Source organism: Callorhinus ursinus, unplaced genomic scaffold (genome assembly GCF_003265705.2).
Source record: "Callorhinus ursinus isolate GAN/ISIS: 27379988/994484 unplaced genomic scaffold, GSC_fseal_2.0 scaffold48, whole genome shotgun sequence".
NCBI lineage: Eukaryota > Metazoa > Chordata > Mammalia > Carnivora > Otariidae > Callorhinus > Callorhinus ursinus.
The window spans coordinates 7,230,211-7,256,971 of NW_027397110.1; the positions used below are offsets into that span (position 1 = coordinate 7,230,211).

Below are 26,761 nucleotides of genomic sequence, written 5' to 3' on the forward strand. Positions count from 1 at the left end.
TGAAAGGACAAGTAATACGTGATTGCACTGATGGGAGGTAGCTCGAAGAGAGGTTACTAGGGGCTGGGTGAAGACAGGAGAGTTACTGTCTCTTTGGGTGTAAAATTTTTCTGTTTCGAATGACAACAAGGTTCTGGAAATGGATTGTGGTAATGGTTTGCACAGCATTGTGAATGCACTTAATGCCACAAAATTGTACACTTACAGGGTTAAAATTGTAAATCTTATGTAATGTACATTTTACCACAATTTAAAAAATCCTAAATGTAAAAGCCAAAACTACTGATCTTTTAGGAGATCGTGTGTCGGTGAATATCATAAAGACCTTCCTTAGTTTGCCATTATAGGGTATTGACACAATGGATACTGTGTAGCAGTGAGAACAGGATTTTGTTTATCAAAAGGTCTCATGGGGGGCGTCTGCGTGGCACAGTTGGTTAAGCGTCTGACTCTTGGTGTCTGCTCAGGTCATGATCTCGGGGTCCTGAGATCAAGCCCCGCATTGGGCTCTGCACTCGGTATGGAGTTAGCTTGAGATTCTCTCTCCCTCTCCCTCTACCCCTCCTGCTCACGCTCTCATTCACTCACTCTCTAAAATAAGTCTTTAAAAAAAAAGGGGCATCATAGGGGCGCCTGGCTGGCTCAGTTGGTAGAGCATGCCACTCTTGATCTTGGGGTCATGAGTTTGAGCCCCACATTGGGTGTAGCGATTACTTAAAAATAAAATCATCTCATTAGAAAAATGAACAAAAATGTTCGAATGGGGACTTCACAAAAAGCATATGAAAAGATGCTTACTTTTTTTTAAAAGATTTTATTTATTGTTATTATAATGACAAAAGAATGGCAAAACAGATGATACCAAGCATTGGTGAGAATGGAGCAATGGAGCTCCTACACTGCTGGGGAAAGTGTAAATTGGTACAAACACTCGGACAAACTGTTTGGCAATATCCATTGAAGCTGAAAATAAGCACATTCTATGGCCAGCAGTTCCACCCATCTGTCTATCTGACAGAGATGGGTCGTGCTATGTTCTCCAAAAGACGTGCAAACAGGGATGCCTGGGTGGCTCAGTTGGTTAAGCATCTGCCTTCGTCTCAGGTCATGATCCCAGGGTCCTGGAATCAAGCCCCACATCAGGTTCCCTGCTCAGTGGAGAGCCTGCTTCTCCCTCTGCCCCACCCCCACCCCCGCTTGTGCGCACTCACTCCCTCTCGCTCTCTCTCAAATAAATAAAATCTTCAAAAAGAAAACAAAAATCGTGCAAATGTCGTAAGCAGCCCTCTTCATAATAGCCCCGGCCTGGAAACAACCCAAATGTCCATCAAGAGTGGAATGGATTAATTACACCATGTGGTACCAAGAAAGCGGAGGTGAGAATGGTCCACCCAAGCAGGGAGGAATATTTTAGCATCAGCGGTGTTTAGAATCACCAGCACGTGATGACAATAAAAAGCAAACCAACTGAGTCCCCTTGCATTTAAATTCCCTACCGACCGCACACCCCCTTGTTGCCTGCATCTGGGGCAGATGGCCCTCCGGTCTCCAACCCCCCCATGCCACTGCTGTGGGGTATTTTTGGAATGGAGTGCTGAAATGCTATATAAAAATTAAATTTTAAAAATATGCATCACAGATGAAGCTCACAAACATAATGTTGAATGGAAAAAAACCAAGGACTGCACACTCTGTGATGCCACTGACATGAAGTTGGCTGGGTGAAATAAAGCACAAGCCTGTGGTCCGGCACTATTTCTGGTTTAAAAAAAAAAAGATCCACGCAAACTGAATAACAACACATGCAAATCCACCAGCAACATGGATCTGAACAATCACAGGATGTATAAAAGTTTGCTACAGTTTACACGAACTGTTGCATTAAAAAATTTTTTTTTGTTTAGGTAGGCTCCATGCCCAGCGTGGAGCCCAAGGCAGGGTTTGAACTCACGACCCTGAGATCAAGACCTGAGCTAAGAGTCAGAGGTGTAACTGACTGACCCACCCAGGTGCCCCTGTTGCATTTTTTACTAAATGCACATGTGCCCAGGAATATAAGTATTTGGATGTTGTTTTGCAATATTATTTGTAATAAAATGGAAGAAAAAAAAAGAGGCAACCAAAATCTCCAAGATTAATGGATAAGTAGAGTTGCCACCTGTACACAATGGAATATTACACAGCTGTTAAAATGAACATGACTAAGAAGAATCAGCCAGGATCACTCGATAATTTGATGTTGAGTGGAAAAAAAAAAATTGCAGGGGTGCCTGGGTGGCTCAGTCGTTAAGCGTCTGCCTTCGGCTCGGGTCATGGTCCCAGGGTTCTGGGATTGAGCTCTGCATTGGGCTCCCTGCTCAGCGGGAAGCTTGCTTCTCTCCCTCTCCCACTCCCCCTGCCTGTGTTCCCTCTCTCATTGTGTCTCTCTCTGTCAAATAAATAAATAAAATCTTTAAAAAAATAAAAATAAAAATCGGGACGCCTGGGTGGCTCAGTGGGTTAGGCGTCTGCCTTCGGCTTGGGTTGTGATCCCAGGGTCCTGGGATCGAGTCCCGCATCGCATCGGGCTCCCTGCTTAGCAGGGAGCGTGCTTCCCCCTCTCCCTCTGCCTGCAGCTCCCCCTGCTTGTGCTTGCTCTCTCTCTGACCAATAAAGCCTTAAAAAAAAAAGAAAAAGAAAAAAAATTGCAGAATAGCATCTGTACGGTGTTAAACAATGTACGTAAATGTGTAATAAACAGGACAGAGTGAACCATTCTCTAGCACCTACTATGTTCCAGGTGACTTCCTGGGCCCCCACAGCAACCCTGTGAGCTAGTTACTAATACCGCCCGACAGCCCACAGCTGGGAGGGAGCCCGGGTCTGGGACCCACAGGCTGGCCCCGAGACGCCCCTCCCTACCAGCCGCCCGGGACCCAGCTGTCCGGGCTGGGCTCTCAGACCTGGCCTGCGATCCTGAGCCCTGAGCTGGCGCCGGGCAGGAGGCCCTGTAACTCCAGCCACTCTCCCGCCCCTGCCCGCCCCTCCTTCACCTCAGCCTCGGGCTGGGCTGCCCACAATGCCTCCCATTCAGCCCTGTCCCTGCTGCCAGGCCTGCGGGCCCGACAGGGGGCCTCCCGCTGCATCCAGGCTGGACTGGCAGTACGAGGTGAGGCAGCATGGAGGGGTGAGTCTTTGGGCCCTGGGAGGGTACCAGGGGGCGTCTACAGAAGCCGAGGGGCTGCAGGCAAGCCCCTGGCCCTCTCTGGGCCTCTGACGGGTTGGGGGACAGGGGCTCTGGGATCTGTTGGGGGACAGATTCTCCAAGGCTGTCCCCGAAGTGGTTTCGGAGGAAGGTGGTGAATGGCAGGGTGGATGCTCCAGCGAGCCGCTGTGGGCGCGTCCTCAACCTCAGTAGGCCTCGACCTGGACGCTTGTCCCTGAGGGTTTTGTCCCCACGGGCCCCCCTTCCCCGGTCCACCCTGAGCCTCGGAAGGATGCCAGCAGCCCCGGCCTTCAAGGGGATGGGACCTCAAGGAGACTGAACAATAGAGGGCGACGAGCAGTGAGGAGGCTGAGGGTGGGGGCCCGGCCCGGGGCCCAGGGCCCGGCACGGCACGGGCTGCCCGGAGGCCGAGATGTGGGCTGGGAACAGCAGCAAGAGCCGGGGGACTTGGGAGTCACGGGCGGCGAGGAGGAAGCTCTGTCGTGTGTGTTTCTGCTCTGGGAGCCAAGGGTGACCCTGGAGAGTCGGAGCACATTCCAGGTGGGATCAGGAGTCAGGCAGTGGGAAGATGCTGGAGGGCTTTCAGGTGGCAGTGTCAGAAGCCCGTCTGTACCTTGGAATATCTTGGAAGTTTGCCTTCGGTTGGTGGTGGTGAGCAGAGTGTGGGGGAGCCACAGGCAGCGGTTGTGGTTGTGAGGTGAAGGCTGATACGGATACACTGGGGGAAGACGGATGGGGAAGGGGATGGAGCTACCCAAAGCAGAGCCCAGGCCCATCCCCTCAGCACCCCCGGCCCAGTCCGGGCTGGCGGGGTGGCATCAGATGGACGACAGGCCTAAGCCTCCTGCTCACCTGCCAGTGTGGCTCTGACCAGCCAGTAAGGCTCCTCGAGCCCCTGGGACCCTGTAACACCTGGTCCCCTGAACCTGGCCTTACACACTTGGGCCCGGCCTGGGTGCCCCTCTGGCTGCAGGCCGTCTTCCTACAGCGGGTGCCACTATGCTCCCTGCCACCATGTCTGGGGACGGGCTGCTTCTGTCTCTGCCACCCTCACGCTGGGAGGTCCAGGCCTCCCCCTGGACCCGGGAGCCTCACCACAGCCTGGGCACACCCCCTGAGCCCTCAGGTCATCCTTGCCTCCAGCAAGGCCTCCCTGAGCCGAGGGGCAGGCAGTGGAGGAGACTTGCCAAGTCGCCTTTCTGAGCCTCAGTTTCCCCCAGCGTTAAACAAGGCTAACAATAGAAGCTTTGCTGCATGGAGTGTCGTGAGGCTCAGAGCAATGACGCCTTCCCTGGGGCCAAAGGAGGAAGACGTCTCAGGGGCTCCGGAAACAGGAGCTGGGCTCGGTGAGGGGACAGCATGGGACCCTTGCCCCTGTGAACAACGGACCCTTTCTCCCTCTCCCAGGCCCCGGAGAGTCTCCTTGGTGCTGCTGCTGCTTCTGCTGCTGCCACTGGGCCCAGCTTGGCATACAGCTGCCCAACGCTGCCCACAGACGTGCGTTTGCGACAGTCCCAGGCGGCATGTGGCCTGTCGGCACCAGAACCTCACTGAGGTGCCAGACGCCATCTCTGAGGTCAGCAGGGTGAGGGGGGCAGGGAGGACAGCAGGAGGAGCCTGTGTTGGCACCAGGGGATCTGCCACTGCCTGGCTGGGAGACCTTGGCACGTCACCTTTCCTCTCTCAGCCTCAGTCTTCACATCTGTAAAATGGGAATAACAACCACTACTAGGGAGACAATCTATTTAAAATTCTATGTGACTGGAACAAGTAGGTGACCTGTAAGATAAATATTGAATTGGGACGCCTGGACGGCTCAGTTGGTGAAGCGTCTGCCTTTGGCTCAGGTCGTGATCCCAGAGTCCTGGGATCGAGCCCCACATCGGGCTCCCTGCTCGGCACAGAGCCTGCTTCTTCCTCTGCCCCTCCCCCTGCTTGTGCTCTCTCTCTGATAAATAAATTAAAAAATCTTAAAAATATATGGAGTTAATTACAAACCCTGTGGGAGAGAACTAGAGAGAGCAAGGGACGCACCTGAATAAGATATGGTCTCTGCTCTGTGGAGTCAAGAGCTAGGAGGGAAGAGGGAAAGTAAACAGGCAGCGACAGTTGGATGTGAAAAGGGCCCAGGTGGCTAGGGAGGAAGGCTTCCTGGAGGAGGTGTCGGGGAACAGGATGAAGAGAATGAGGAAAAGGTGAGGGGGAGAAGAGTGTCCAGCTGAGGGAACAGCGCGAGCAAAGGCTGTAGTCCTCACGCTGCTCAGCCCTCCCCCTGCCTCTCCCCGCTCAGCTGACTCAGCGGCTGGACCTCCGAGGCAACATGCTGAAGGTGATCCCCCCAGCTGCCTTCCAGGACCTGCCTTATCTGACACATCTGGACCTGCGGCACTGCCAGGTGGAGCTGGTGGCCGAGGGCGCCTTCCGCGGCCTGGGCCGCCTGCTCCTCCTCAACCTGGCCTCCAACCGCCTGAGCTCGCTGCCCCAGGAGGCCCTGGATGGGCTGGGCTCGCTGCAGCGGCTGGAGCTGGAGGGGAACATGCTGGAGGAGCTGCGGCCGGGCACGTTCGGGGCGCTGGGCGCGCTGGCCACACTGAACCTGGCCCACAACGCCCTGGTCTACCTGCCCGCCATGGCCTTCCAGGGGCTGGCGCGCGCGCGCTGGCTGCAGCTGGCCCACAACGCGCTCAGCGTGCTGGCGCCCGAGGCCCTGGCCGGCCTGCCTGCCCTGCGCCGGCTCAGCCTGCACCACAACGAGCTGCAGGCCCTGCCGGGGCCGACCCTGTCCCAGGCCCGCGTCCTGGCCCGCCTCGAGCTGGGCCACAACCCCTTCACCTACGTGGGCGAGGAGGACGGGCTGGCGCTGCCCGGCCTCCGGGAGCTGCTGCTGGACCACGGCGCCCTGCAGGCGCTGGACGCCAGGGCCTTCGCGCGCTGCCCGCGCCTGCACACCCTGGACCTCCGTGGGAACCAGCTGGCCGCCCTGCCCCCGCTGCAGGGCCCCGGGCGGCTGCGCCGGCTGCGGCTGCAGGGCAACCCTCTGTGGTGCGGCTGTGAGGCCCGGCCGTTGCTCGAGTGGCTGGCGCGCGCGCGGGTGCGCTCGGACGGCACGTGCGGGAGCCCGCGGCGCCTTGGAGGGGAGGCCCTGGGCGCCCTGAGGCCCGCCGACCTGCGCTGCCCCGGAGACGGGGGGGCGGCGGCGGAGGAGGAAGAGTGGCGGGCGGCCGCGCGGCCCCGCGCCCCCCCGCCTGCCGCCCCCGACGAGGCTGACGGGGCCGCCCGGCCCTGCCCGCGGGCCTGCGTGTGCGCCTCCGAGTCCCGGCACAGCGGCTGCGAGGGCCGGGGCCTGCGGGCCGTGCCCCGCGGCTTCCCCGGCGACACCCAGCTCCTGGACCTGAGGCGGAACCACTTCCCCTCGGTGCCGCGAGCCGCCTTCCCGGGCCTGGGCCAGCTGGTGTCGCTGCACCTGCAGCACTGCGGCCTCACCGAGCTGGAGGCGGGCGCCCTGGCCGGGCTGGGCAGCCTGATCTACCTCTACCTCTCGGACAACCAGCTCGCCGGCCTCCGCGCCGCTGCCCTGGAGGGGGCCCCCCGCCTCGGCTACCTGTACCTGGAGCGCAACCGCTTCCGGCAAGTGCCCGGGGCCGCCCTGCGCGCCCTGCCCAGCCTCTTTTCCCTGCACCTGCAGAACAACGCCGTGGACCGCCTGCAACCTGGGGACCTGACAGGCCTGCCAGCCTTGCGCTGGCTCTACCTGAGCGGCAACCGCATCACCCAAGTGTCCCCTGGGGCAATAGGCCCAGCCCCGGAGCTGGAGAAGCTGCACCTGGACAGGAACCAGCTGCAAGGGGTGCCCACCGGGGCCTTGGAGGGGCTGCCCGCCCTCCTGGAGCTGCAGCTCTCGGGGAACCCGCTCCAAGCCCTGCCAGACGGGGCCTTCCGGCCCGTGGGCCGCTCACTGCAGCACCTCTTCCTGAACAGCAGTGGCCTGGAGCAGGTGCGCGGGGCAGAGAGTAGGGGTGGGGGAGGCGGCATGAGGCCCCATGCAGCATGCACTCACTCCGGCAGACACTGCTGCCCCCACAGCCAGGCCTGAGGCTGGGCCGGGTGCCCCTGGGATAGGCCAGACCCTATGCCTGCCCCCAGGGGACAGACCAGGTGGACTCCGGTGCCACACAGAGAGGCCAGCCAGGGAGGGTGCTGCCGGAGCATGGAGGAAGGAGGAGGTGGGTCCATGGGGTTCTTGTGCACTTTGAGGGCAGGGCTGGAGCCACCAAGGGGATCTGCCATTATCGGGGCGTGTTCGGGCATAGCAGAAAGAACCATGAGTTGGGCGTCCAGGGGACATGCAAAGGGCAGGCGCTTTGGGATCAGACCAACCAGCGTCCGCACTGCCCTTTCTGCCAGGGCCACCTTGTGATCTCCACTTCCCTTCTGCTGGGGGAGCATGGGGCTACCTCCCAGGCCTAGGGGTGAGACGGGCCTGGCAGGAGCTCACACCAAGGCTTGGAATCTCCTCGCAGATTTCTCCCAGGGCCTTTTCGGGCCTGGGGCCCTGGCTGCAGAGCCTGCACCTGCAGAAGAACCAGCTGCAGGCCATGCCTGCCCTGCCTCATCTCAGCCAGCTGGAGCTCATCGACCTCAGCGGCAATCCCTTCCACTGTGATTGTCAGCTGCTCCCGCTGCACAGGTGGGCGCCTTCACTGCCCCCCCCCCCCAGCTGGGGACCCACCAGCTGCTCTCAGTCAAGCCCCACCCCCTCTCCCCAGGGCACCGTGGCTGCGCTTGCTGAGCATCTTCGGAGGGGAGGGTCCTGCCAGAGCCAGCTGCCGTTCCTGAGGGAGCCAGAAGGGCCTGGGGCTTGGGGTGGACTTCTCTGGGCCTGGATTCCCTCACCCATCACGTGGGAATGCAATCCTCCCAACCTAGTGGGGCGGGACCTAGTAAATATTTGTGGGCACTTCATTAATTTCATAAGAAAGCACCAGGAACCCTGGAGTCCAGCAGAGCTGGGCTCCAATCCTGCTGTGCGACTAACTCGGGGCCCCACGCCTTCTCTGTGCCATTCCCTCATCTGTAAAGGGGACGGAAGGAATCATGTCCACCTCGTGGGGGTTCTTCGTGAGGATGACACTGTCAGCTCGCATATATAGATTGATTTGAACAGTGTCTGGAGCACCCTGAGCTCTCTGTCTCTATTTATTACTATTACTGTCCCCTTTTTACAGAGAAGGGATCTGAGGATTGAAGTGACTCATTCTGAGTCTCCTGATTGGTGAGGGGCTGAGCCAGGATTCCCCTCCAGAGCCCGCCCTCGCCCACCAGGCTCCACGGCCCCCCAGTTCCCGAGGACCTCCTCGTGTCCCTCAGGAAGGCTCAGCACAGCGGGGTCCCTGAACTCTCTCCTCTCCTCAGGTGGCTCATGGGGCTGAACCTGCGTGTGGGAGCCGTCTGTGCCGCCCCTCCCGGCGCCCATGGCCAGAGGGTGAAGGCTGCAACTGCTCTCTTTGAAACCTGCCCCGGCTGGGCTGCCAGGAAGGCCAAGCGGATGCCCGCCCCCAGGTCCAGTGCCAGGAGAGCCCGCATGAAGGGATGACGGTGGACAGCAGACAAGGTTGGCCTGAGGCAGGTTGGGGGGAGGCCTCGGTGGGTGGGTCAGGTTCCAGAGAGCCCAGGGGAGCAGGAATCTGGCGTCTCTCGGTTCTAATTCATGTGGTTCCAGATCTGGGCAATGACTCGTTGCTTCCCTGCCCTAATACCTGTCCCTGCTCCTCGCCTCCTCCACCCTTGGCTGGGCCCAGGTGGGTGTATGGGGAAATGACCACATCCTGTGGGACAGTGGTCTTTCCGAGGAGCCACAGGATACCTGGACCCAACGTGTTCCTAAAAGCAATGCCGCTGTTACCGTATTTGCTGGGTCATTGTTGACTCACCCCCTCCTGGCCTCGAGGGCCTGGCTCACCCCTGGGACAGAAAGAGCAGAGGCCCAGGCGCTGTTGCGGCCGCCTCCCGGGGCTCGTCAGCCGCACGCTGGCCCCTGCTCTGCGGTGTCTCATCACCCGCCTGGCATTTACGTTCACGTCCTTGAGCCCTCGGCTGTAGTGAAACTGTGCAGCACGCACTGAAGGGCGAGCAGGATACGGGGGGTCTTGCATGCGGGAACCCCTGCTGTGTGCTGAGGGCACAGGGAGGTGAGGCCAGTCCTGAGAGGGAAAATGAGAACAGAAAAGTGGGTCCTGGTAAGACAAGGACGGGGCTCAGCCTGCCCCTGGACCGGCATTCGCAGGACTTGGGTGCCCGGGGACCATGAGATGGTGTAGAAGCGCCCAGGGGCTGCCGTGAAAAAGGACCACAAACCGGGTGGCTTAGGACGACACACATTTTTGTCTCACTGTCCTCAGAAGCTGGAGAGCAAGGTGTCCACAGGGCTGTGCCCCCTCTGAAGGCTGCAGGGGAGAGCGAGCCTTCTGAGCCCCTTCCAGCTTCTGGTGGCCCCAGATGTGCCTTGGCTTGTGGCCGCACAACTCCAGTCTCTGCTTGACTTCACATGGCATGTCCCCCCGTCCCATCTTCCTGCTTCCAAATTCCCTCTCTCTAGAAGGACAGGGGTCATACTGCATTAGGGCCCACCCTGATGACCGTGTTCTAACTTGATTACCTCTGTGAAGACCCTTTTTCCGAGTAAGGTCTCATTCTTGAGGTATGTCTTCTTTGCCGGCGGGGGGCGGGGGGGGTGTGCCCAATTCACTTCCTAAGTGTTCCTTGTCCGGTAGGCTGGGAGGAAGGAACCCCTAGAAAGACCCCAAGCTGAAAGTGAGCAATTGTGTCTTAGAGGTCAGATCTGGAACTAGCAGTAATGACAACGGCATTAATGGCCGCGGACACGTCCTGCCAGGTGGCGCTGATGAAGAGCGTCGTGTTCTCTCCCGGCGGCAGCCCTGGAAGCTCACGTGGATGCTGAGCGCAGCGCTGACGGGGCCGGCTGCAGGTCAGGGCTTTGGATGAAAGGGAAGACCCCGCACCCTGACTCCCGTGGTATGCTGGCTGCAGCAGGAATTGGTACATCTCAGACCATTCCATCCAGCCACCCTTTTGGACATGGAGATCGTCCACCGAATGCTAGCCCTGGGGTTATAGGCTTTTCATTTTTGCTGAAAGTGGCAGTTTCCTCCCAGGAATACGAAGGAATTGATAGGGGCCCTAGGTGCCTGGCTGGCTCAGTTGGTAGAGTATGTGACTTTTTTTTTTTTTGAGCATGACACTTGATCTCAACTCCACGTTGGGCATGGAGCCTACTTAAAAAAAAAAAAAAAAAAGGACCCTGACCTCGAGGATCACATAGGGCCCCGAGTCCCGTTCTGGGCGTGCTCACCTTGCTCACGGCCACGGCAGGAGCACGCATGCATTGCAATTTTGAGGCCCAACCTCTAGCGTGCTGTCTGGCACGTAGAAGATTCAGAAAGGACACTGAATCAATGAAGAGTACCTCCTGGTGGTAATATGGCAGACCACCCTGGGTTTGATCCTGCTGCTGTCATTTAACAGTTGTGAATTTAAGCAAACAAGTTACTAAACTCTGATAAGATGAAGTCAACCTGTACCTCAGGGTTCCTGTGAAGCTGAACTGTGTCTAGACTGGGGAACAGTAAAGGAAAGGTGTGTGCATTTGCACTTGGTCTCATCTGCACCAGGGAGCCACTGCCGGTCATGGAGCGGCGGGCACAGGGAATGGAAACGGTTCTTCAGGAGGTTTCATAACCAGCAGCAACCCCCACCCCCGGCTGGACTCCAAGCTCTCTGGTTCGCTCCAAGGGCAAGTGAGGTACAAAGTTGGTCCTGCGCCTGGAGTGAAAACCTCCCAGAAGCCCACACTTCCATCTGTGATGAATCAAGTAGACCTTTCGGCCCCAGCAACACAAGTCACATATTTTCAGGTCACACACTCATGGGGCTTAGTACCAGGCTGCTGCGGCAGACCAGGCCCGGGCTCGGCCTCTGGGGAGCTCAGGGTCTTGCAGGAGAGGAACGGCAGAGACGCAAATACGGGTAACCCACAGTGTGGTTGCTATGGAGATGGGGCACTCAAATGAGGCCATTTATTCATTGTGCTCATGTGTGAACCCAGCCTTCACAGGAGGTGACAGATGAGAATACACTCAGCTCTAAGAAACAGAAATCTGACGAAGGACTTCAGGAAGTCCGGGGCGGCCAGTCGAGGGCGGAAATGGCAGCTGGCCTGTCCTCCGACCCTGCCATCCTCATCAGGGCACAGGCAGGCTGCAGTTCGTTCAGGAGGAAGGAACTGAAGGTTACAATGCCATCCAAGCCCAGTTTTCCCAGAAGCTCCAGTCAGAACGGGATCCCCGAACTGCAAGGGGTCTGGGGACGAGGCACTAGCTTCAGCTGGGAGCAGGAGCCTGCAAGAGCTCCACGGGTACACTGTGAGCCCAAATGCGTACCCTAGGCCATCTTTCTCCCCTGGGGGCTGAGGTTATTGACCTGTCACTGTCCAAGGCTGGGGTGCGTGTGTGACAGCAGGGGAAGGCATGGCCTGTCCTTGATCTTCACTATGTTCCAAATCTAGTCACTTTTTGGGGGAGCTGCACCAACTGACCGCTTTCTGGGCCTGGTTTCTACACCATGTGGGGCTTTCTAGTGCCTTTAGTAAAGGAGTGAGGATCAAGTTCTCTCTGGGAAAAAAGTGACTGGAAATCAGCTCCCCTTGGGCTGGTCACCCCATCAGCCCGGGTCGCGAGCAAACGCGTGGCCGGCACCCCGCCCAGCAAGCACAGGCAGTGGCAGCCTGACACACCAGCTCAGAGAGTGTAGCTGGACGCCCGCGGCAGCACAGCCGTGCCACGTGGGGGACGACACGGGGCCCACCTGGCGGTGCGTCTCCACCCAGAGACAAGAAATAAGGGCAGCCTGCCTCCACCTCACGTTCCGGGAGAAGTTACTGAAGAGACGCAAAGAGGAGACGGTTTCCAAGGAGACTAACTGGGAAAAATAAAAGCTACTGAAATTTGGGCAGACACTAGGGGAGCTTCTAGAATGTAATTTCAGAGAGGAGGATGGACAGTAAAGGACAGAGAGCCAGGAAGCATGTCCCGCTACCCTCTTCTCCCTTCCTCAGGGCTGACCGCTCCCCTGCCCCGTGACCCCCAGGCAGGGCTGCACCTGGCCCTGGTTAACGGGGGGAAGGGGGTGAAAGGACACGCCCCAGCCAAGCTGGGCTCAGAGCAGGTTAAGCGCAAAGCTGGCAGTGGTCCCCCGTCCAGCGGGGGCCTCCTCATCGCCCCGGCCTTGCCTTCCAGTCCTGCCACCTCGGCATCCCCTTGGCCACCAAGCCTCCCCACCTGGTGCAAGCCCCCTAGCCAGGGGCAGGCCCCACCTCTGTTCCACTGTTCCTTTTAGGAAATAGGGGTCAGTCCTCTTGCCAACAGAGGAACCAGGTTAAGGCCACCTCACAAGTCACCAGAACCTGCCTCCTGGTCACTGCTGCGTAGCTGCCTGCCAGAGGTGGGCGCACGCATGGGGTTCCCTGGCCTCCCTAGGGTGCTGGGAGGAGCGGAGCGCCAAGCCCAGAGGTGAGAGGCTGCTCCACGTGGCTGCTTTCAGGCACCCACCACACCACTCACCACCAACCTGCGGCTGGCTCCCCCTCCAGAGCCGCTCCAGGCCTCTGTTACAGGACTTGCTCGGCCAAAGCCATACACGCCTCACGGACTTGTCTTCCAGTATGACTGGGGCAGCCCCCCACCCCATGGCAGTTGAGGGGTTTGTGGGTGTGGAGGGAAGTTACTGTGAGGAAGAGCTTTGGGAACTGTAGCTGCAGAAGGAGTCGCTCACAGACAAATCTGGAGGCTTCGGGCAGCCCCGGTCACGCAGGCCTGGCCAGAGGAGGGCAGAGGTCCTTCGGTGCCCGCCCTCACAGCACCTGGCAGAACTTAGGCAAAAAGGCTCGGTCTCCAAACTAAAGCAGGGGTAAGGGTGGTAGCAACAGAGGAGCCCCGGGCTGGCCGTGGGGAAGGCTTAGTCGTCTGTCTCCTCTTTGATGTTCTCGAGGGGAACAGGCAGCTCTGGACTCGGGGCTTTGTCCGGCGTGGCCATGTCTAGATGTTCTTCCTTCACGCGCACGGCAATGACTAAAGAGGAAGGGGGGGCGGTTGGAGAACAGAGTGAGTGTGCGTGAAACTCTGGGAAGGGCGGGGCCTCTGGCGCCCTACAAACGGGGGCCCTCGGGATGTGGCAGGGAGGTGGGGATGGCACCTTCCCCCCCGTGGGGCAGGCGGCAAGATGGAGAGGGCCCGGCTGGAGATGTGTGGCTCCGTTCAGAGGTGGGGGTGGGTGTTTTGGAAGCTCTCCAGGCCCAATGGTCCGAGAAGGACTGCTTGGTGCCCAGAAAAGTCCCTTCACACCGGACTCTCCTCTTCTGTGCCCAGGTGGGGGAGAAGGGCTGCCTCTGAGCACTGGAGCAGGCCGGCCCTGGCTTGACCCTGCCCGGGAGGCTCTTACTCTCTTCAGGAACAGGATCCGGTGAGATCTTCTCTGCGGCCTGCAGGTCATCCTCCAGCAGGGGCTTCTTGGACCCCTGTCTGAGGGGCCGGGTCTTGGTCGGTGGTATTCTTTTCCCTTTGAATAAAAACAGAATGAAACCCAGCACAGAAGGGGCGCCTGGGTGGCTCAGTCGTTAAGCGTCTGCCTTCGGCTCAGGTCATGGTCCCAGGGTCCTGGGATCGAGCCCTGCATCGGGCTCCCTGCTCAGCGGGAAGCCTGCTTCTCCCTCTCCCACTCCCCCTGCTTGTGTTCCCTCTCTCGCTGTGTCTCTCTCTGTCAAATAAATAAATAAAATCTTTTAAAAAAAAAAAAAAAAAGAAAAAAGAAACCCAGCACAGGGCTGTATCCATGGGAGGCTCGACGGCAGGGGGCCATCCAGCGGTGAGCAGAGGCAGTGCACTGGAGGGGCAGGTGCCAATGTGGGGGAACAGAGTGTGAACTCTGACGCTGCCCCTCGGGCGCAGAGAGCTTGGCTCCCCTGGGTGTGCTTGCTGAGCTTCCTTCCTTTCCTCACCAGCACTGTGGACGGCACAGGGCCTGCCCACATGATCAACTCAAACCTGATCCTGCCCAGGGACCGCATCTGCTTCCTCCTTGTCCTGTTTCTGGACAAGCTCTTCTCTGTGTGGTGCCACCTCATGGAGCCCATCTTGCTGCCACGGGCCGGCAGCTCTGAAGGACGGCTTTACCTCCCCCTCTCCCCGCCCCGCTCCACCTGCCGTCCCCCCTGTGCGGGCTCAGGACCCGTTGAAGACTGGGGCCCCGCCTAAGGAAATGACACCGAAGCTCCCACCCCTGAGGGTCCCAAGAGAAGAACGACAGGCTTGAGGAGAAACTGCCAGCCCCCATACATCTTACTGTCAAACAGCAGTTGTGCACTGCCGGGGGGCCGATGGGGCCGTGCTGACTTCTGACCACAGGACAGCAGGGATGGGGACCCCTCCCCCTTTTCTCTCTTATAAATGGCATCTCTTGCCTGTTTTCCTTGGGATCCTGACCACTGCCAGAGACGGAAGGCTCCCTCTTTGTGCTCGGGTCCCTTGAGACAAAGGCTGACAGGCCCGCTGGGGCCGAAGGGCAAAGGAGAGCAGATGGGGGGACCGTGAAGAGTGCTACCTGCGCAGTGACCCCCCCTCTGCTCCCAGAGACACAGGCCCAGCTGCTCCAAGTCCCACGTCAGCCTGGCTGCTTGAGAGCATCACTTACTTTTCTTCCCAAACTGTTTCTTTTTCTTCTTTGTGGCCTCTTTGGCCTTCAGAGGTGTGGTCGGCTCTGTTGTCGAAAGACAAGGGCAAAAGGTAACAGGAGAGTTTGAAGAGGACACGGTTCAGGCGCACCCCGAGAGCCCCTCCACACCTCACCAGCTTCCCTTACACACAGGACACCCCAAGAAGGAAAGCCAAAGCTGGGCAATGAGAATGGGGGAGGGACGGGGAGCGGCTGTCCCTTCTTCCCACCCTTGTCACCTGGGCTGCTCTGAGGGGCCTGGGCGGTTTACCTGGTGCACAAGGGCACGAGCATACGACAGGGTGGGCAAGGTCAAGGAAGGCGCTCTGCAGGCCGGAGGGAGAGGGAGACAGGTCAGGAGTGGGAGGTGGGGGCACGAGGGCCGCTCTCTCATTAGAAGTGGTCCAGGAGACTTCTGGGTCTCATGCCAAAGAATGAGGCAGGTATGGGGCAGGGGAGTGGTTGGCAGGAAGGAAAAAGAAAAGGAAAGTCAAGAGTCCCCTGGGGCCGCGGGAGCCCAGACCTGCGGCCACCGGTGGCTGGAGCTGGTAGCCGGTGAGCTCACACCAGCCGACGGGGTAGATGTCGGGGGACTCACAGTCCACCCACTGGTCATACTCGCTGTCCCAGCCATCGAAGTGGATACTGAGGAGCCTGTGCACCACCCGCTTCACCGTGGCCACACAGATGAGCCGGGGTTCCATCAGGTCCACGGCCTCCAGCTTCATGCCCACCTTGAAGCCATGGTTGGGGCAGTCCTGGGGAGTGGGGAGACGCAGTGACCAAGGCAGCCAGCTCCCTGCCCCGGTGGGGCTGAACTGGGGAGAGGGAGTGGGTTGGGAGTGTCTGTGGGGAAGTGTCCCCTGGCAGTGGTCCCACTGCTCTCTGTTCCCAGCACCAGCCCCTCTGGGAAAGGGAGCAGGCTGGACTGTTTGGCAGAATGCCTATGGCAGGGTTTGGGACTTATCCCCTAAAGCAGCTGGTCTCCACCGTCCAGACTCAAGGAAGGAGAAGGGGGTTGGAATTAACACCGCTGACAGCGGGCAGGGCCACCCCAGGCCCCGTGCTTCCTCGCTCTCCTCACGATGTTTTTTTTTTTTTTTTTTTAAGATCTTATTTATTTATTTGAGAGAGAGAAAGCACATGACGGAGGGGGGAGGGTCAGAGGGAGAAGCAGACTCCCTGCTGAGCAGGGAGCCTGATGCGGGACTCGATCCAGGGACTCCAGGATCATGACCTGAGCCGAAGGCGGTCGCTTAACCAACTGAGCCACCCAGGCTCCCTCTCCTCACCATGTTGAAGAGTCTCGACGGAGCTACTTTTGACTTGGTCTTCTCCAAGTAGGTGTCCCAGCTGAAAGTGTGTGCCTCGTAGCCTGGTGGAGCAGAAAACATAGATTTGGAGGGAAAGGAAGGAAGGCAGGAGGGAGTCTAGGAGAGGAGCACGGGCCAAATGGGCACCCACAGTTGGGTCAGGCCCCAGCCCGAGTCTCCCCAGCAGCCTTCTTCCCTCCTCCCCAGGCTGGTACCTGCTCTAGGACCCTGGTCCTGTCGTACAGGTTGTTCACTGCCTAAAGGAACAAGTGGGAGCTCTGCTCACCCAGATACCCATTAGCCATGAAGGTGAGTCAGCCCAGTCTAAGGGCTGGTGGTGTTGGCTTGGGTGGCTCTGATAGCTCTCCAATCCACTCTAAGACTCCAAGGCCCAGGGTCTGGCTTGGGCAGGAATCTGGGCCTGTGGGCACACACTGCCATTTCTGACTATGAGGACTGTCTTACCTTTTGGGGGTGTGAGCTCAATGTCATTCTTTTGGCAGAAGGTGGCTGGGAAGATGGCGTGGGAGGAGGCATGGTAACAGAACCAGTCTGAGCCGTCTGTGGAGGGCCCCCCATCCACACAGATCATCAGGTAGCCGTCTAGGAGAACCTAGTGGTGGGGGGGAGGGGCGGGGGCAGGCAGACACCATGGTATCATGAACTGCACCCCCATCCCAGGGTAAGGTGGCTATGGTGGGGACACGAGGCAGATGGATCCAACCGGAGTTAGATCTCAGCCTTCCCTGAGCTTCTGCTTCCGAGCACTCAACACCGCTGGGTGTCTCATACTTCATGAGCCTCATACTCATGAGGCTCTTTACTTTCCTCACTAGACAGCAAATGCTGTTCCCGCAGGGACTACGTCTGTCTTTTCCAGTGTTTTTGGTGGTGAGCACACAGGCCCAGCCTGGAGAAGATTGGCTGGATGCACAAATCAGCATGTCCCCAGGGGGGCCAAGGTGGAGTGCTCAGGCCACAGCAATAATGGAGGTGGCGTGCAGAGAAGTCAGCACAGCCATGGCTCCTGGCCAGGCCGCCACTCGAAGGAGAGGACATGTGGCGGTGGGAAGGCCCCCAGGGAGGTTGACAGGGCGGGGCCTACACCCGACACAGGACCAGGCTCAGGCCAGGTGTTCAATAAGCACCTCTCCAACACGCCTGGGACCTGACACGAAAGTCGATTCTGGGCAAGAAGCAGGTAAGACCCCTACTCTCAGAGGTGCGGCACTCCCAGAGCAGCCAGAGTGGGGAAGAGGGGACGGATGTGAAGGGCTCTGTGCTACCTCACCAGCTCCCGAAAGCCACCCTAGAAGCTACAGGGCCAGGCCCAGGCTCACCTTGCAGATGGTTGCCACACAGATGTTGCCCAGATTCAGGGGATCAATGGCTTCCAGTTTCATCCCCTCCTCAAACCAACCACCTTCCGTGTAGACAGCTCGAACCTTAAAGGAATGGGGCAGTGGGGAAACTGGGTGGCCCAGGAGGAGGGTGGGGGGAGCTGGCCTCATCTGCCACAGGCCTGGGAAGGAAACAGGGAGGGAAAGGAACACCCCGGGGTCGTGAGGCCTGGAATGGGCCTGTGGCCAAGATGAGAAGTGCCCGAGGGCTGTGCCTCACCTTCTTGAACAGGTAAGGAACAGCGTCACAGTAGATTTTCCGGAAGGTCGGATGGTGGGCCATGTCACTGCGCCTCTCTTTTGGGGAGATGGCAGAGGGAGCAAGGGAGAGAAGGGAGTTGCAGGCTGCTCACAGGGCCAGCTCCCTCCCCTCCCCAGAAATGTGGGGGCTGCCCTGCATGTGCTCTAATCTGTATCTTGGCACCCCGTGCCCCCCACCTAGACCATAAGACAGAACACGTCCGGAGCTCTCTGTGGGAACTACTGAACCCGTAAGATCCAGACGCTTCCCACATCATGTAACCTCCAGGTTCCAATCGGTTTAAAACCCTTACAAACTGAGTGACTGTGGTCAAATCATGCAACCGCTCTGGACCTTGGTACCACCATGCACATGCTGGAGGTGGTCACCCCCACCACACGGTGGTGTTGTGGGGTGCAGAGCCGCTCCCGCCCCAGCCCCGACAGCAGACCTGACAGCTTGATGCCGTGGCCGACTCGCCGTGACCAGCCCACTGGGTGGATCAGGGGGCTCCACATGTGGCACCAGAAGTCGTCATCACTGTCACCGTCCTCATAGAGGAGCCGAAGGCGACCTCCGATTACTGTGTCCACCACGGCCATGCGGGTCCGGGACACCTGGGCCTTGTCCACCACCTCTAGCCGCATGCCTTGTCGGAAGGGGTACTTCATGCTCTCCACCATCTGCAACATCAGAGCACAGGCCTGCTGTGGTCCTGGGGCTCCCCCACCCTCCTTGTGTCATCTCTTACTGCACCCAGCCCTGGGTCAGGAAATGGGCAGATGAGCCCTCCCATCCCACCAGGTTCGACCCTGGCCCCCAATTCCCCAGGATGATATGGAAGGACAGCACACAGCTTACAAGGTGGGCACCAAAATGCCAGTCAGTCAGTATGATGGGAAGTATAAATACCCCTTGCAGACGAAGGAAACAGGTGCCCCAGAGGGCTCAAGTGACTTGCCTATGCTCACCCAGATTCACTGGTGCCAGAGCTGGACCTTGAAACTGGTCCCAGTGTCCAGCCTTGTGCGCTTTCCCACGGCCTCCACCTCCCGGCTGAGGGCACATACGGCTCTAATGTCCAGAGAGCTGAGGCCCCCGGTGCCTCCCTATGTCGTTATAGCTGTGAACCCACTGGGCTGCAACTCTGAACGGCTATCCACTGACCCAGCAAGGGACAGTGACCAAGATGCCCATAAGATGTTCTAGAGAGCCCTGATGACAGGCTACGGATGAGGGGGTAGGAGAGTCTTTCAGGTCACTGTGACCTCAGTGCTGACCTGCCTGGGGTAGGGAAATGGGAACGGGGAGCTCTGTAGGGCTTTCACAGCCAGGGAAAACCAGCCCCAGCCTAGGCAAGGTGGGGACTAAGCTGTGCTATTTTTTTCTTTTAAGATTTTATTTGTCAGGGGCGCCTGGGTGGCTCAGTTGGTTAAGCGACTGCCTTCGGCTCAGGTCATGATCCTGGAGTCCCGGGATCGAGTCCCACATCGGGCTCCCTGCTCAGCGGGGAGTCTGCTTCTCCCTCTGACCCTCTTCCCTCTCGTGCTATCTCTCATTCTCTCTCTCTCAAATAAATAAATAAAATTTTTTAAAAAAAAGATTTTATTTGTCAGGGGCGCCTGGATGGCTCAGTCGTTAGGCATCCGCCTTCGGCTCAGGTCGTGATCCCAGGGTCCTGGTATCGAGCCCTGTGTCGGGCTCCGTGCTCGGTGGGAGGCCTGCTTCTCCCTCTCCCACTCCCTCTGCTTGTTTTCCCTCTCTTGCTGTGTCTCTCTCTGTCATATAAATAAATAAAATCTTAAAAAAAAAAAAAGATTTGTCAGAGAGAGCACACATGATCTGAGCCAAAGGCAGACACTTAAGACTGAGCCATCCAGGCGTCCCTAAGCTGTGCTATTTCAAAGCCCACCAGGAGGGGGAGCATCTCCAAGGTCACAAAGCAGCCACCAGGCAAAGCTGATAAGACTCCCAAACCACAGACCGGTCAGACATCTGCCCAAGGCCTGGAATACAAGTCCAAACCGACTGCCTGATTGGCCCATTTAGGAGAGAGACACAGGGTGAGGCCTGGGTTGGGGTCCCTCTGGGCCACCTTCCTCTCCTAGCCTTTGCTGACACATTCCTTTCTTTGACGCCCACCCAGGGCAGCCCACAGCCCAACACCACTTTCATGGCCTCTTTGTTCAGTCACGCCCAGAACCTGAGCTCCGTAGGGGTAGAAGCCAGGTTTGGGAGGATTCATCTCGACCATCTCAGTTCCAAGCACAGAACTAGGCACAGAGTTAGTGCTCAGTCAACAGTTTTTCTCCTTGACAAACACATAGTACACACCTGACCTTGGCCAGTGGGTCATTCATTCAAAACATTTTACTCAGCACTTACCACACTATAGGCATCAAAGGAACCAGACTGGATTTGGATTAGAGCTTCCTTCACAAACCCACCCCCTTTTACCTTCCCTACCCCCAATCCTCAGAGGCAGCTGCTTTTGTATCCGCTGCAGGACTGGGTACATGACAGTGAGTCACTGTGTGCTTGCTGACTGGTTCACATGGAACCAGAATCAAGCTCTTTTTTTTTTTTTTTTTTTTTAAGTAGGCTCCATGCCTAGCGTGGAGGCCAACGTGGGGCTTGAACTCATGACCCTGAGATCAAGAGTTGGATGCTTAACCAACAGAGCCCCCCCAAGGTGACCCTCATTTTAATTCAAGCAGAGGAGAGGCCAGCTTGATAACGCCAGTGGCTGCACCAGCCACTATCAGCTACCTCATCTTCAGACAAGTGCCAGGAGAGAAGGAGTGAACGCTTGTTTTCAACTGCTCAATCTGTCCCCTGTGCAAGGCATTATGAGAACAGGAGAAAGAGCTTATAGCTTTGTTGGAAAGAGAGTATGGGGCTGCCTGGGTGGCTCAGTCGTTGGGCGTCTGCCTTCGGCTCAGGTCATGATCCCAGGGTCCTGGGATCGGGCCCGCATCAGGCTCCCTGCTCAACAGTGCGTCTGCCCTCCCTCTCCCCACTGCTCATGTTCTATCACTCTCTCTCTAATAAATAAATGAAATCTTAACAAAAAAAAAGAGAGTACGAAAAGATAAATTAGCAAAATACAGAGAAATAAAGAGTAAACGGACAGTACCCAGCAAGTTCAACTAAAGCAAAAATCATTTCTACTTTAGGGGAAAAAGCCAAGGAAAGCTTCCTTGAAGTGCTGGAACCATTCCTTGCCATAGGCCCACTCTCCACCAGCTAAGACTCACGGTGGCAACCTCTTCCGATGCCTTGGATGAGATGGCCCCAGCTTCTATTCCATCCTTACTTTCCGAAACTCTTGGCTTCCAGACCACCCAAACCCTACCCATCAAGGTAGAATTCAAATGCCATTTTCTCCATGAAGACTTCCTTGAAAGCTGCTCCTCTTCAGGCCACAGGGCCAGTTCAACCACGTGCCACAGCAGCACCCGCTCTGTGTCCCCTGCCTGCTGCTGTGCCGCTTGCGGAGGCAACATGAGAACCGCACCTGTGCGCATCCAGGTCCGGAGACCTCAGACGCAGTCCAGGCCCCTATGTGAGCGAGCCCCACAACAGAGGGTCTGGTGCACAGAGGTGGGAGAAACGAAGTCTTCACTATGTATCCTTGTATTCTCTTTGAATTCTTAACCACGTGTGTGATTTTTTAAGTTAAGGAGCTAAATTTTACAAAATTAAAATTAAAAGCCACAGAGATGACTCAGAGACACACCCCTGGTTCAGAACCCAGTCTATTTTATATTCCTGTGCTTGACTTTGTTTCCTCTGCCAGACTGGAGGGTCCTGAATACAGGGTCTGTATTCCCACAGTTCCTTGTACACAGTACTTAATAAAATCTGTGGGACGAATGCTCCTGAAAAATGCTATGAGCAAAAGTAAGGCTCTGGGGGAGCAAACAGGAGACAGAGCAACGTGATCAGCATGGCAGGGTCAGAGTCTGGGTTGAGCGGGGGAGGCTGCTACTAGGCTGGGAAGGCGGACGGCAACCGACATCCTTCCTGGAGAAACGTGGAGCTGCTAAAGACTGGCAAGCAAGGGCGTCTTTGAGAAAATACTCCCAGTGAGTAGCATGGACAGAGAAAATGGAAGAGGGGCAGGAAGGAGATCAGTTAGGAGACCCAAAGGGCTCAGAGCCAGACCTTGATATGGAAATCCACGGGAAGTGTCCTGGAGCCCACCAACCGTTTCATGAGGTACCCCTTCCAGTCGGTGAACTTGGCATGGATGGCTGTGGAGACACAGCAGAATCCTGGTTACACAGACTGACAACGCTCCCACCAACAGGGGGCACCAGAGCAACTTATTTCTGCCTCTTCAGGGCAGCCATGACATCTAATAAAGCCCGCTGTACAACTTGGATCTGCCATGGGGCTTCTGAGACCGGAGGGGACAGGAAGCAGGCTGGCAAGTGGGTTCTGTTCTGGGCTAACCTAAGACAAAGGGTGCCCCTTCTACCAAGGGCTCTGCACGAACCACAACAGGGAACGTTCTCATCAACTCACTCCGCGGGGGCACCAGAATCTTGCTGTTGACGGCGCACCAGCCAATGGGGTGGACGTCCACCGTCCCCAGGTTGCACCAGAAGTCGTGGCTGGCGTCATTTTCAAAACCTTCGTACCGAAGGAGCACCCGGTACCCTGAAAGGAGGGGGGCACCGGTGAGGGCGGGCGGGATGGGGAAAGGTATATTCTCAGGCCTTCCTTCTTCTTGAGCCTAAACCCGACTCCTCTTCCAAGAACCCCTTCCAGGCAAGTGGGCACGACAAACCCACGTCATGCACTCGGAAAGCTGTACGACACAGCAGGGGGAATGAACTTTCTGCAGCCTGGATGTTCCTGGAAGAAAACCTTAAAAAGGGGACTTTACACACTTGCCATGCTTTGTGGCCTCTTCGAAGCCAGGGAACGTAGGAGAATCCCAAGAAAGGATTGGCAGAACTCCAGGGGGTGGACTTTTTGTTTGCTTCATGAAGCCAATTTGTGTGTGCGATACTGCCCCCCTGCGTGGAGAGGTCCTCCGGACCCAGGCCCTGCCTGGGCCAGAGGAGCGAGCACCCACCTGCGGCCTGGATGACAGAGGCGATCCAGTACACCCGGCTGGGGAGCACGGCGTCGCTGTTGAGCACCTCCACCTTCATCCCCTTCATCACATCCTCCCACTGGTCATAGAGTGGGACCTGTGTGGGCACGAGAGCATTCGGGGGGGACGGTGAGCAGCCCGAGTGGACAGGGGAGAGCGGCTGGCCTCATGAGCCCTGGCGTCCTTCTCGGCACCTCAGTGCACATGACTCGCTGCATGCGGCCAGCCAGGCATGGGACTAGGGATGAAGAGAGGAGCAAGACGAGTCCGCCGCCCCTGCAGAGCTGAGGCAGGACAGGAGGGGTGGGGGGGGGTGGGACGGGAGGGCGGGTGCAACAGCCAGACATCCAGAGTCAGCCCTGAGTGCTGATCTCACAGGACCCCAGCTCCTCACTCTATCATCCAGTGACTACACCTCACACCGCCTGGTGCTCGCCACGTGCCAGGGACTGTCCTCGGCACAAATACCACCTCCTTCAATCGTCACTCAAGCCTGGGCAGTAGTCTCTCAGCCATCACCATGCTGGCTCTCACATACTACTTCTAGTATATTCTTTCTCCACTTCTCCAACCGGCCTTCTCCTCTTCAGATGCTCTCCAGCAGCAGCGGACCCTTCCTGCTTGCCTCCCCTATATCTAATCCTCACTTTGCACCAGCAGCACCTGGATTCCCCTTTGGAGAAACTCACCATTTTTTTCATTCTCATCCTGGCTTAAGCTCATCGGGGTATCCCATTCCATCTCTCTGGCCAGAGAAAAACCGAGAAATGGTTATGCCACCCACGCACACAAGGGCGGCGTGGCAGAGCCTATGGAATCAGGTATGCTGAATGCAAGTTCGATGTAACTCCCCTGCAGTGAAAACTCAGGGCAAAAGAGCTTCCCACTAGGGAAGGTGTGCGCCTTCAAGAGCAATGCGGAGAAAGAGAGTCAAACTTCCCAACTTTCCTCTGTCCGCGGTGCTCCCCAGAGTTCAGCAGCTACGAGGATGGGACTCTGGCCAGAGGGCTCCAAGAGTAAAGAGGCCTCCTCTCCTCCACTTCCTGGCTTGAAAGACCAAACAGGAGCACCACTCTGGGCAGCTCCCTGGCCCCCAGAAGACGGGAAGCATCTCTGCCTGTCCTTCCGCTCCAGGCCCAGCCCCCCAGGACCTCACTCTTCTGTGCTTTTCTGTGCAGAAGTGGGCTCCAGGAGGATCCCCATCTGCCTCCCAAGGCCCAAAGGGCCCAGGGCAGTTCAGAACAAGCTTTCAGTGGGAAAACATGGAACAATGGGGAAGACAGAAGGAGAGGATTTCTATAAAAAAGAAAAAAAGAAAAGGATTTCTAGCACAAAGTCCCATTACCTAAGTAAGCATAGTGAAAATGACCTCAGAGGGACGCATGGTGCTAGACGGGCTGGATGAGGCTTCGTGGGAGGATGCTGAAGAAAGGTGGACAGAAAGGTAAACCACAGCGAGTGGCAAAGCCGGACTGCGCCCACCCAGATCTCACCACTGTTCTCTCCGGGGTGCCAATGCCAGCCTGGAACACTTGGGAGGCGGGCGGGTGAGAGGGGTGGCATGTGCCCAGGTTCCCAGCTCTCCCTCCCCTCATCTCCAGGGCACTCACGTGCTTAAAACAGCTGACGGGAGCAGCTTTGTAACTGTGGTCCTTCAGGAACTTCCCCCAGTCGAAACCCAGGACCAGCGCTGCAGAGCAGAAAGAGGAAGAGCTGGAAGTCAGCAGCCCTGCTAGGAACCTGGGCCCCAGGAGCCTGTAGAAACAGGTCCTTCCCCACCCGGGCAGCCCCATACCTGCCCCGTCAGTGGCCATCAGAACAGGGCTGGACCTTATCCAAAGGGTGACAGACACTCAGGAGTGGAGGAAACATTCAAGGGGAGTGTCTGATCTTTCTTCCCCGGAAAAGAGAAGGAAATCCAAAGACCTTTGGGCTTAAATTCCTTAGACCTCCCCCAACCTCTCATTGGCCACAGCTTATCAGAATGGGTGGGAGGGGTGCACACCTAGGCTCCTCCAACCCTCATGCCTGTGGAGTTCAACTGCAGTCAAAAACTCAGACCACCTAAAGCAGAGTTGCTTAATGCTTGTATGTTTAGAAACTGCTATACACACTCAGAGAGAAAGGTTCCTTTCCTTACTCCACCATCCCTCTCCAAACCAGAGAGGGGTCTTCACTGTCCAAGGGAAACAGAAGCCAAAGGGCCAAAAGCAATACAAGAGAAAAGAAGCTAATTCTTGGGAATTTATCAGGAGTAAGGGTCCTGGCACTTTAGGAATGACTAAAGGGATTCTCTGGGGTAATTTCCACACCACCTACTGATGGGGAAGATGCAATCCACAGTGAGCTTGGACCAGGGCACTCTCTAGTTGCCCCACCGTTCCCATTCCTGGCTCCTAGGCAGGGCCACCCCAGGACAGGCACCCCACTCCCACCGACCCTCAGCAGCTTCCTGAGCACCAGTGCCCTGCTGTCTTACCGTCTTGCCCTGTTGGTGTCCCATCTGCTAGCTGTCCTGTCCCTTGCGAGTGGAGGAAGGCTCCGATTTTGGCAGACCAGGCTGCCTTGTGGAGGACTTTGGCTTTCTTGGTCGGCGGCTTTCCCTGGAGGGAGGAGAACATGTGTGTTACCCAATGGCTGAGGACAGGACTCTCGAGTTGGACCGCCTAGGTTCAAACCCTGGGATTCATCCAGTTACTTAACCTCTCCAGTTTCTTCATTTGTAAATCAAGTGGATAACAATAACAATCTTAACTCAGAGGGGGGTGGCAAGGATGAGAGTTACTGTATTATGCCGGCACTCAGTCAGTGCTTAGCTTTTGTTCGACAAGGGAGGACAGGGTCAGAGGAGCTACAGGGCAGGGAGGGACGCTTGTTCTATCTTTTCTATCTTTTAAGTCTTGGCTTCCTCCAGGAACTTTTCCCTCACGGCTTCAACTGAGCCAGCTCCTCCCTCCGGTGCTCCTACAGACTTATTGCAGAGAGTGGGCCTCAGAGAGGTCTGTGAACTGAGTCAGGAGGCAATATTTTGTACACATACATGAATGTTCTGGAGCAGGTCCGTGGCTTTCATCAGGTGCTCCAAGGGGATATCCCCAAAGGTGAAAGGCCACTAATCTGGTCTATAATTTGTAATTTAAGCACTGCTCAGAAAGGCCCAGAGAATTTATTTTTATTTTTCAAGAGGGAGGGAGAGACGGGGAGAATGAGGTTGGGGAGGGGACAGAGGGAGGCGGAGAATCTTTTTTTTCTTGGGGGGGGGAGAGAATCTTAAGTATGACTCCACGCTCAGCGCGAAGCCTGACACAGTCCATCTCACGACCCTGAGCATCATGATCTGAGCCCAAATCACGAGTCAGATGCTTAACTGACTGAGCCACCTAGGCGCCGCCCCTCCCCCCCCCCCCCCCCCCCCCCCGCCACCAGATAATTTACTTAAAAATATCAGTGAAGTAAAAATGTGAGTTTAAATTCCACACAGACCTGGGGTCAAATCCTCGCTCTACAATTTCATTTGTATACCTCTGAGTAAGTTACTAAAAATATTTGAGCCTTTAAAATAGGAATTTAGGGTAGCCTGGGTGGCTCAGTCATTAAGCCTCTGTCTTCGGCTCGGGTCATGGTCTCAGGGTCCTGGAATCGAGCCCCACATCGGGCTCCCTGCTCAGCGGGAAGCCTGCTTCTCCCTCTCCCACTCCCCCTGCTTGTGTTCCC

General features: G+C 57.1%; 2 protein-coding genes across 4 annotated transcripts in view; one reads left to right on the plus strand and one right to left on the minus strand.

Annotated features, from left to right (window-relative positions):
- Nucleotides 1-3,106: 3,106 nt before the first annotated feature.
- On the plus strand, nt 3,107-13,784 carry CHADL (chondroadherin like). The gene is made up of 6 exons (XM_073882727.1): nt 3,107-3,166; nt 4,613-4,781; nt 5,496-7,199; nt 7,726-7,892; nt 8,618-8,816; nt 13,645-13,784. Exons 1-5 carry the CDS (start codon nt 3,159-3,161, stop codon nt 8,796-8,798), a joined length of 2,229 nt encoding a protein of 742 aa, XP_073738828.1. The 5' UTR covers nt 3,107-3,158; the 3' UTR covers nt 8,799-8,816; nt 13,645-13,784.
- Nucleotides 11,265-26,761, minus strand: part of L3MBTL2 (L3MBTL histone methyl-lysine binding protein 2) — a 21,684-nt gene continuing 6,187 nt past the window's right edge. For all 3 annotated transcript variants that reach the window (XM_025881916.2, XM_025881918.2, XM_025881917.2), the window contains 14 exons: nt 25,527-25,650; nt 24,658-24,737; nt 23,027-23,144; nt 22,471-22,605; nt 22,108-22,196; nt 18,392-18,623; nt 17,920-17,996; nt 17,640-17,744; nt 16,765-16,912; nt 16,279-16,361; nt 15,510-15,744; nt 14,966-15,031; nt 13,718-13,834; nt 11,265-13,347 (listed from right to left, as the gene is read on the minus strand). In XM_025881916.2, coding sequence (XP_025737701.1) covers nt 13,235-13,347; nt 13,718-13,834; nt 14,966-15,031; nt 15,510-15,744; nt 16,279-16,361; nt 16,765-16,912; nt 17,640-17,744; nt 17,920-17,996; nt 18,392-18,623; nt 22,108-22,196; nt 22,471-22,605; nt 23,027-23,144; nt 24,658-24,737; nt 25,527-25,650 — 1,722 coding nt within the window. In that variant the 3' untranslated portion in view covers nt 11,265-13,234. The remainder of the gene's footprint in view (nt 13,348-13,717; nt 13,835-14,965; nt 15,032-15,509; nt 15,745-16,278; nt 16,362-16,764; nt 16,913-17,639; nt 17,745-17,919; nt 17,997-18,391; nt 18,624-22,107; nt 22,197-22,470; nt 22,606-23,026; nt 23,145-24,657; nt 24,738-25,526; nt 25,651-26,761) is intronic.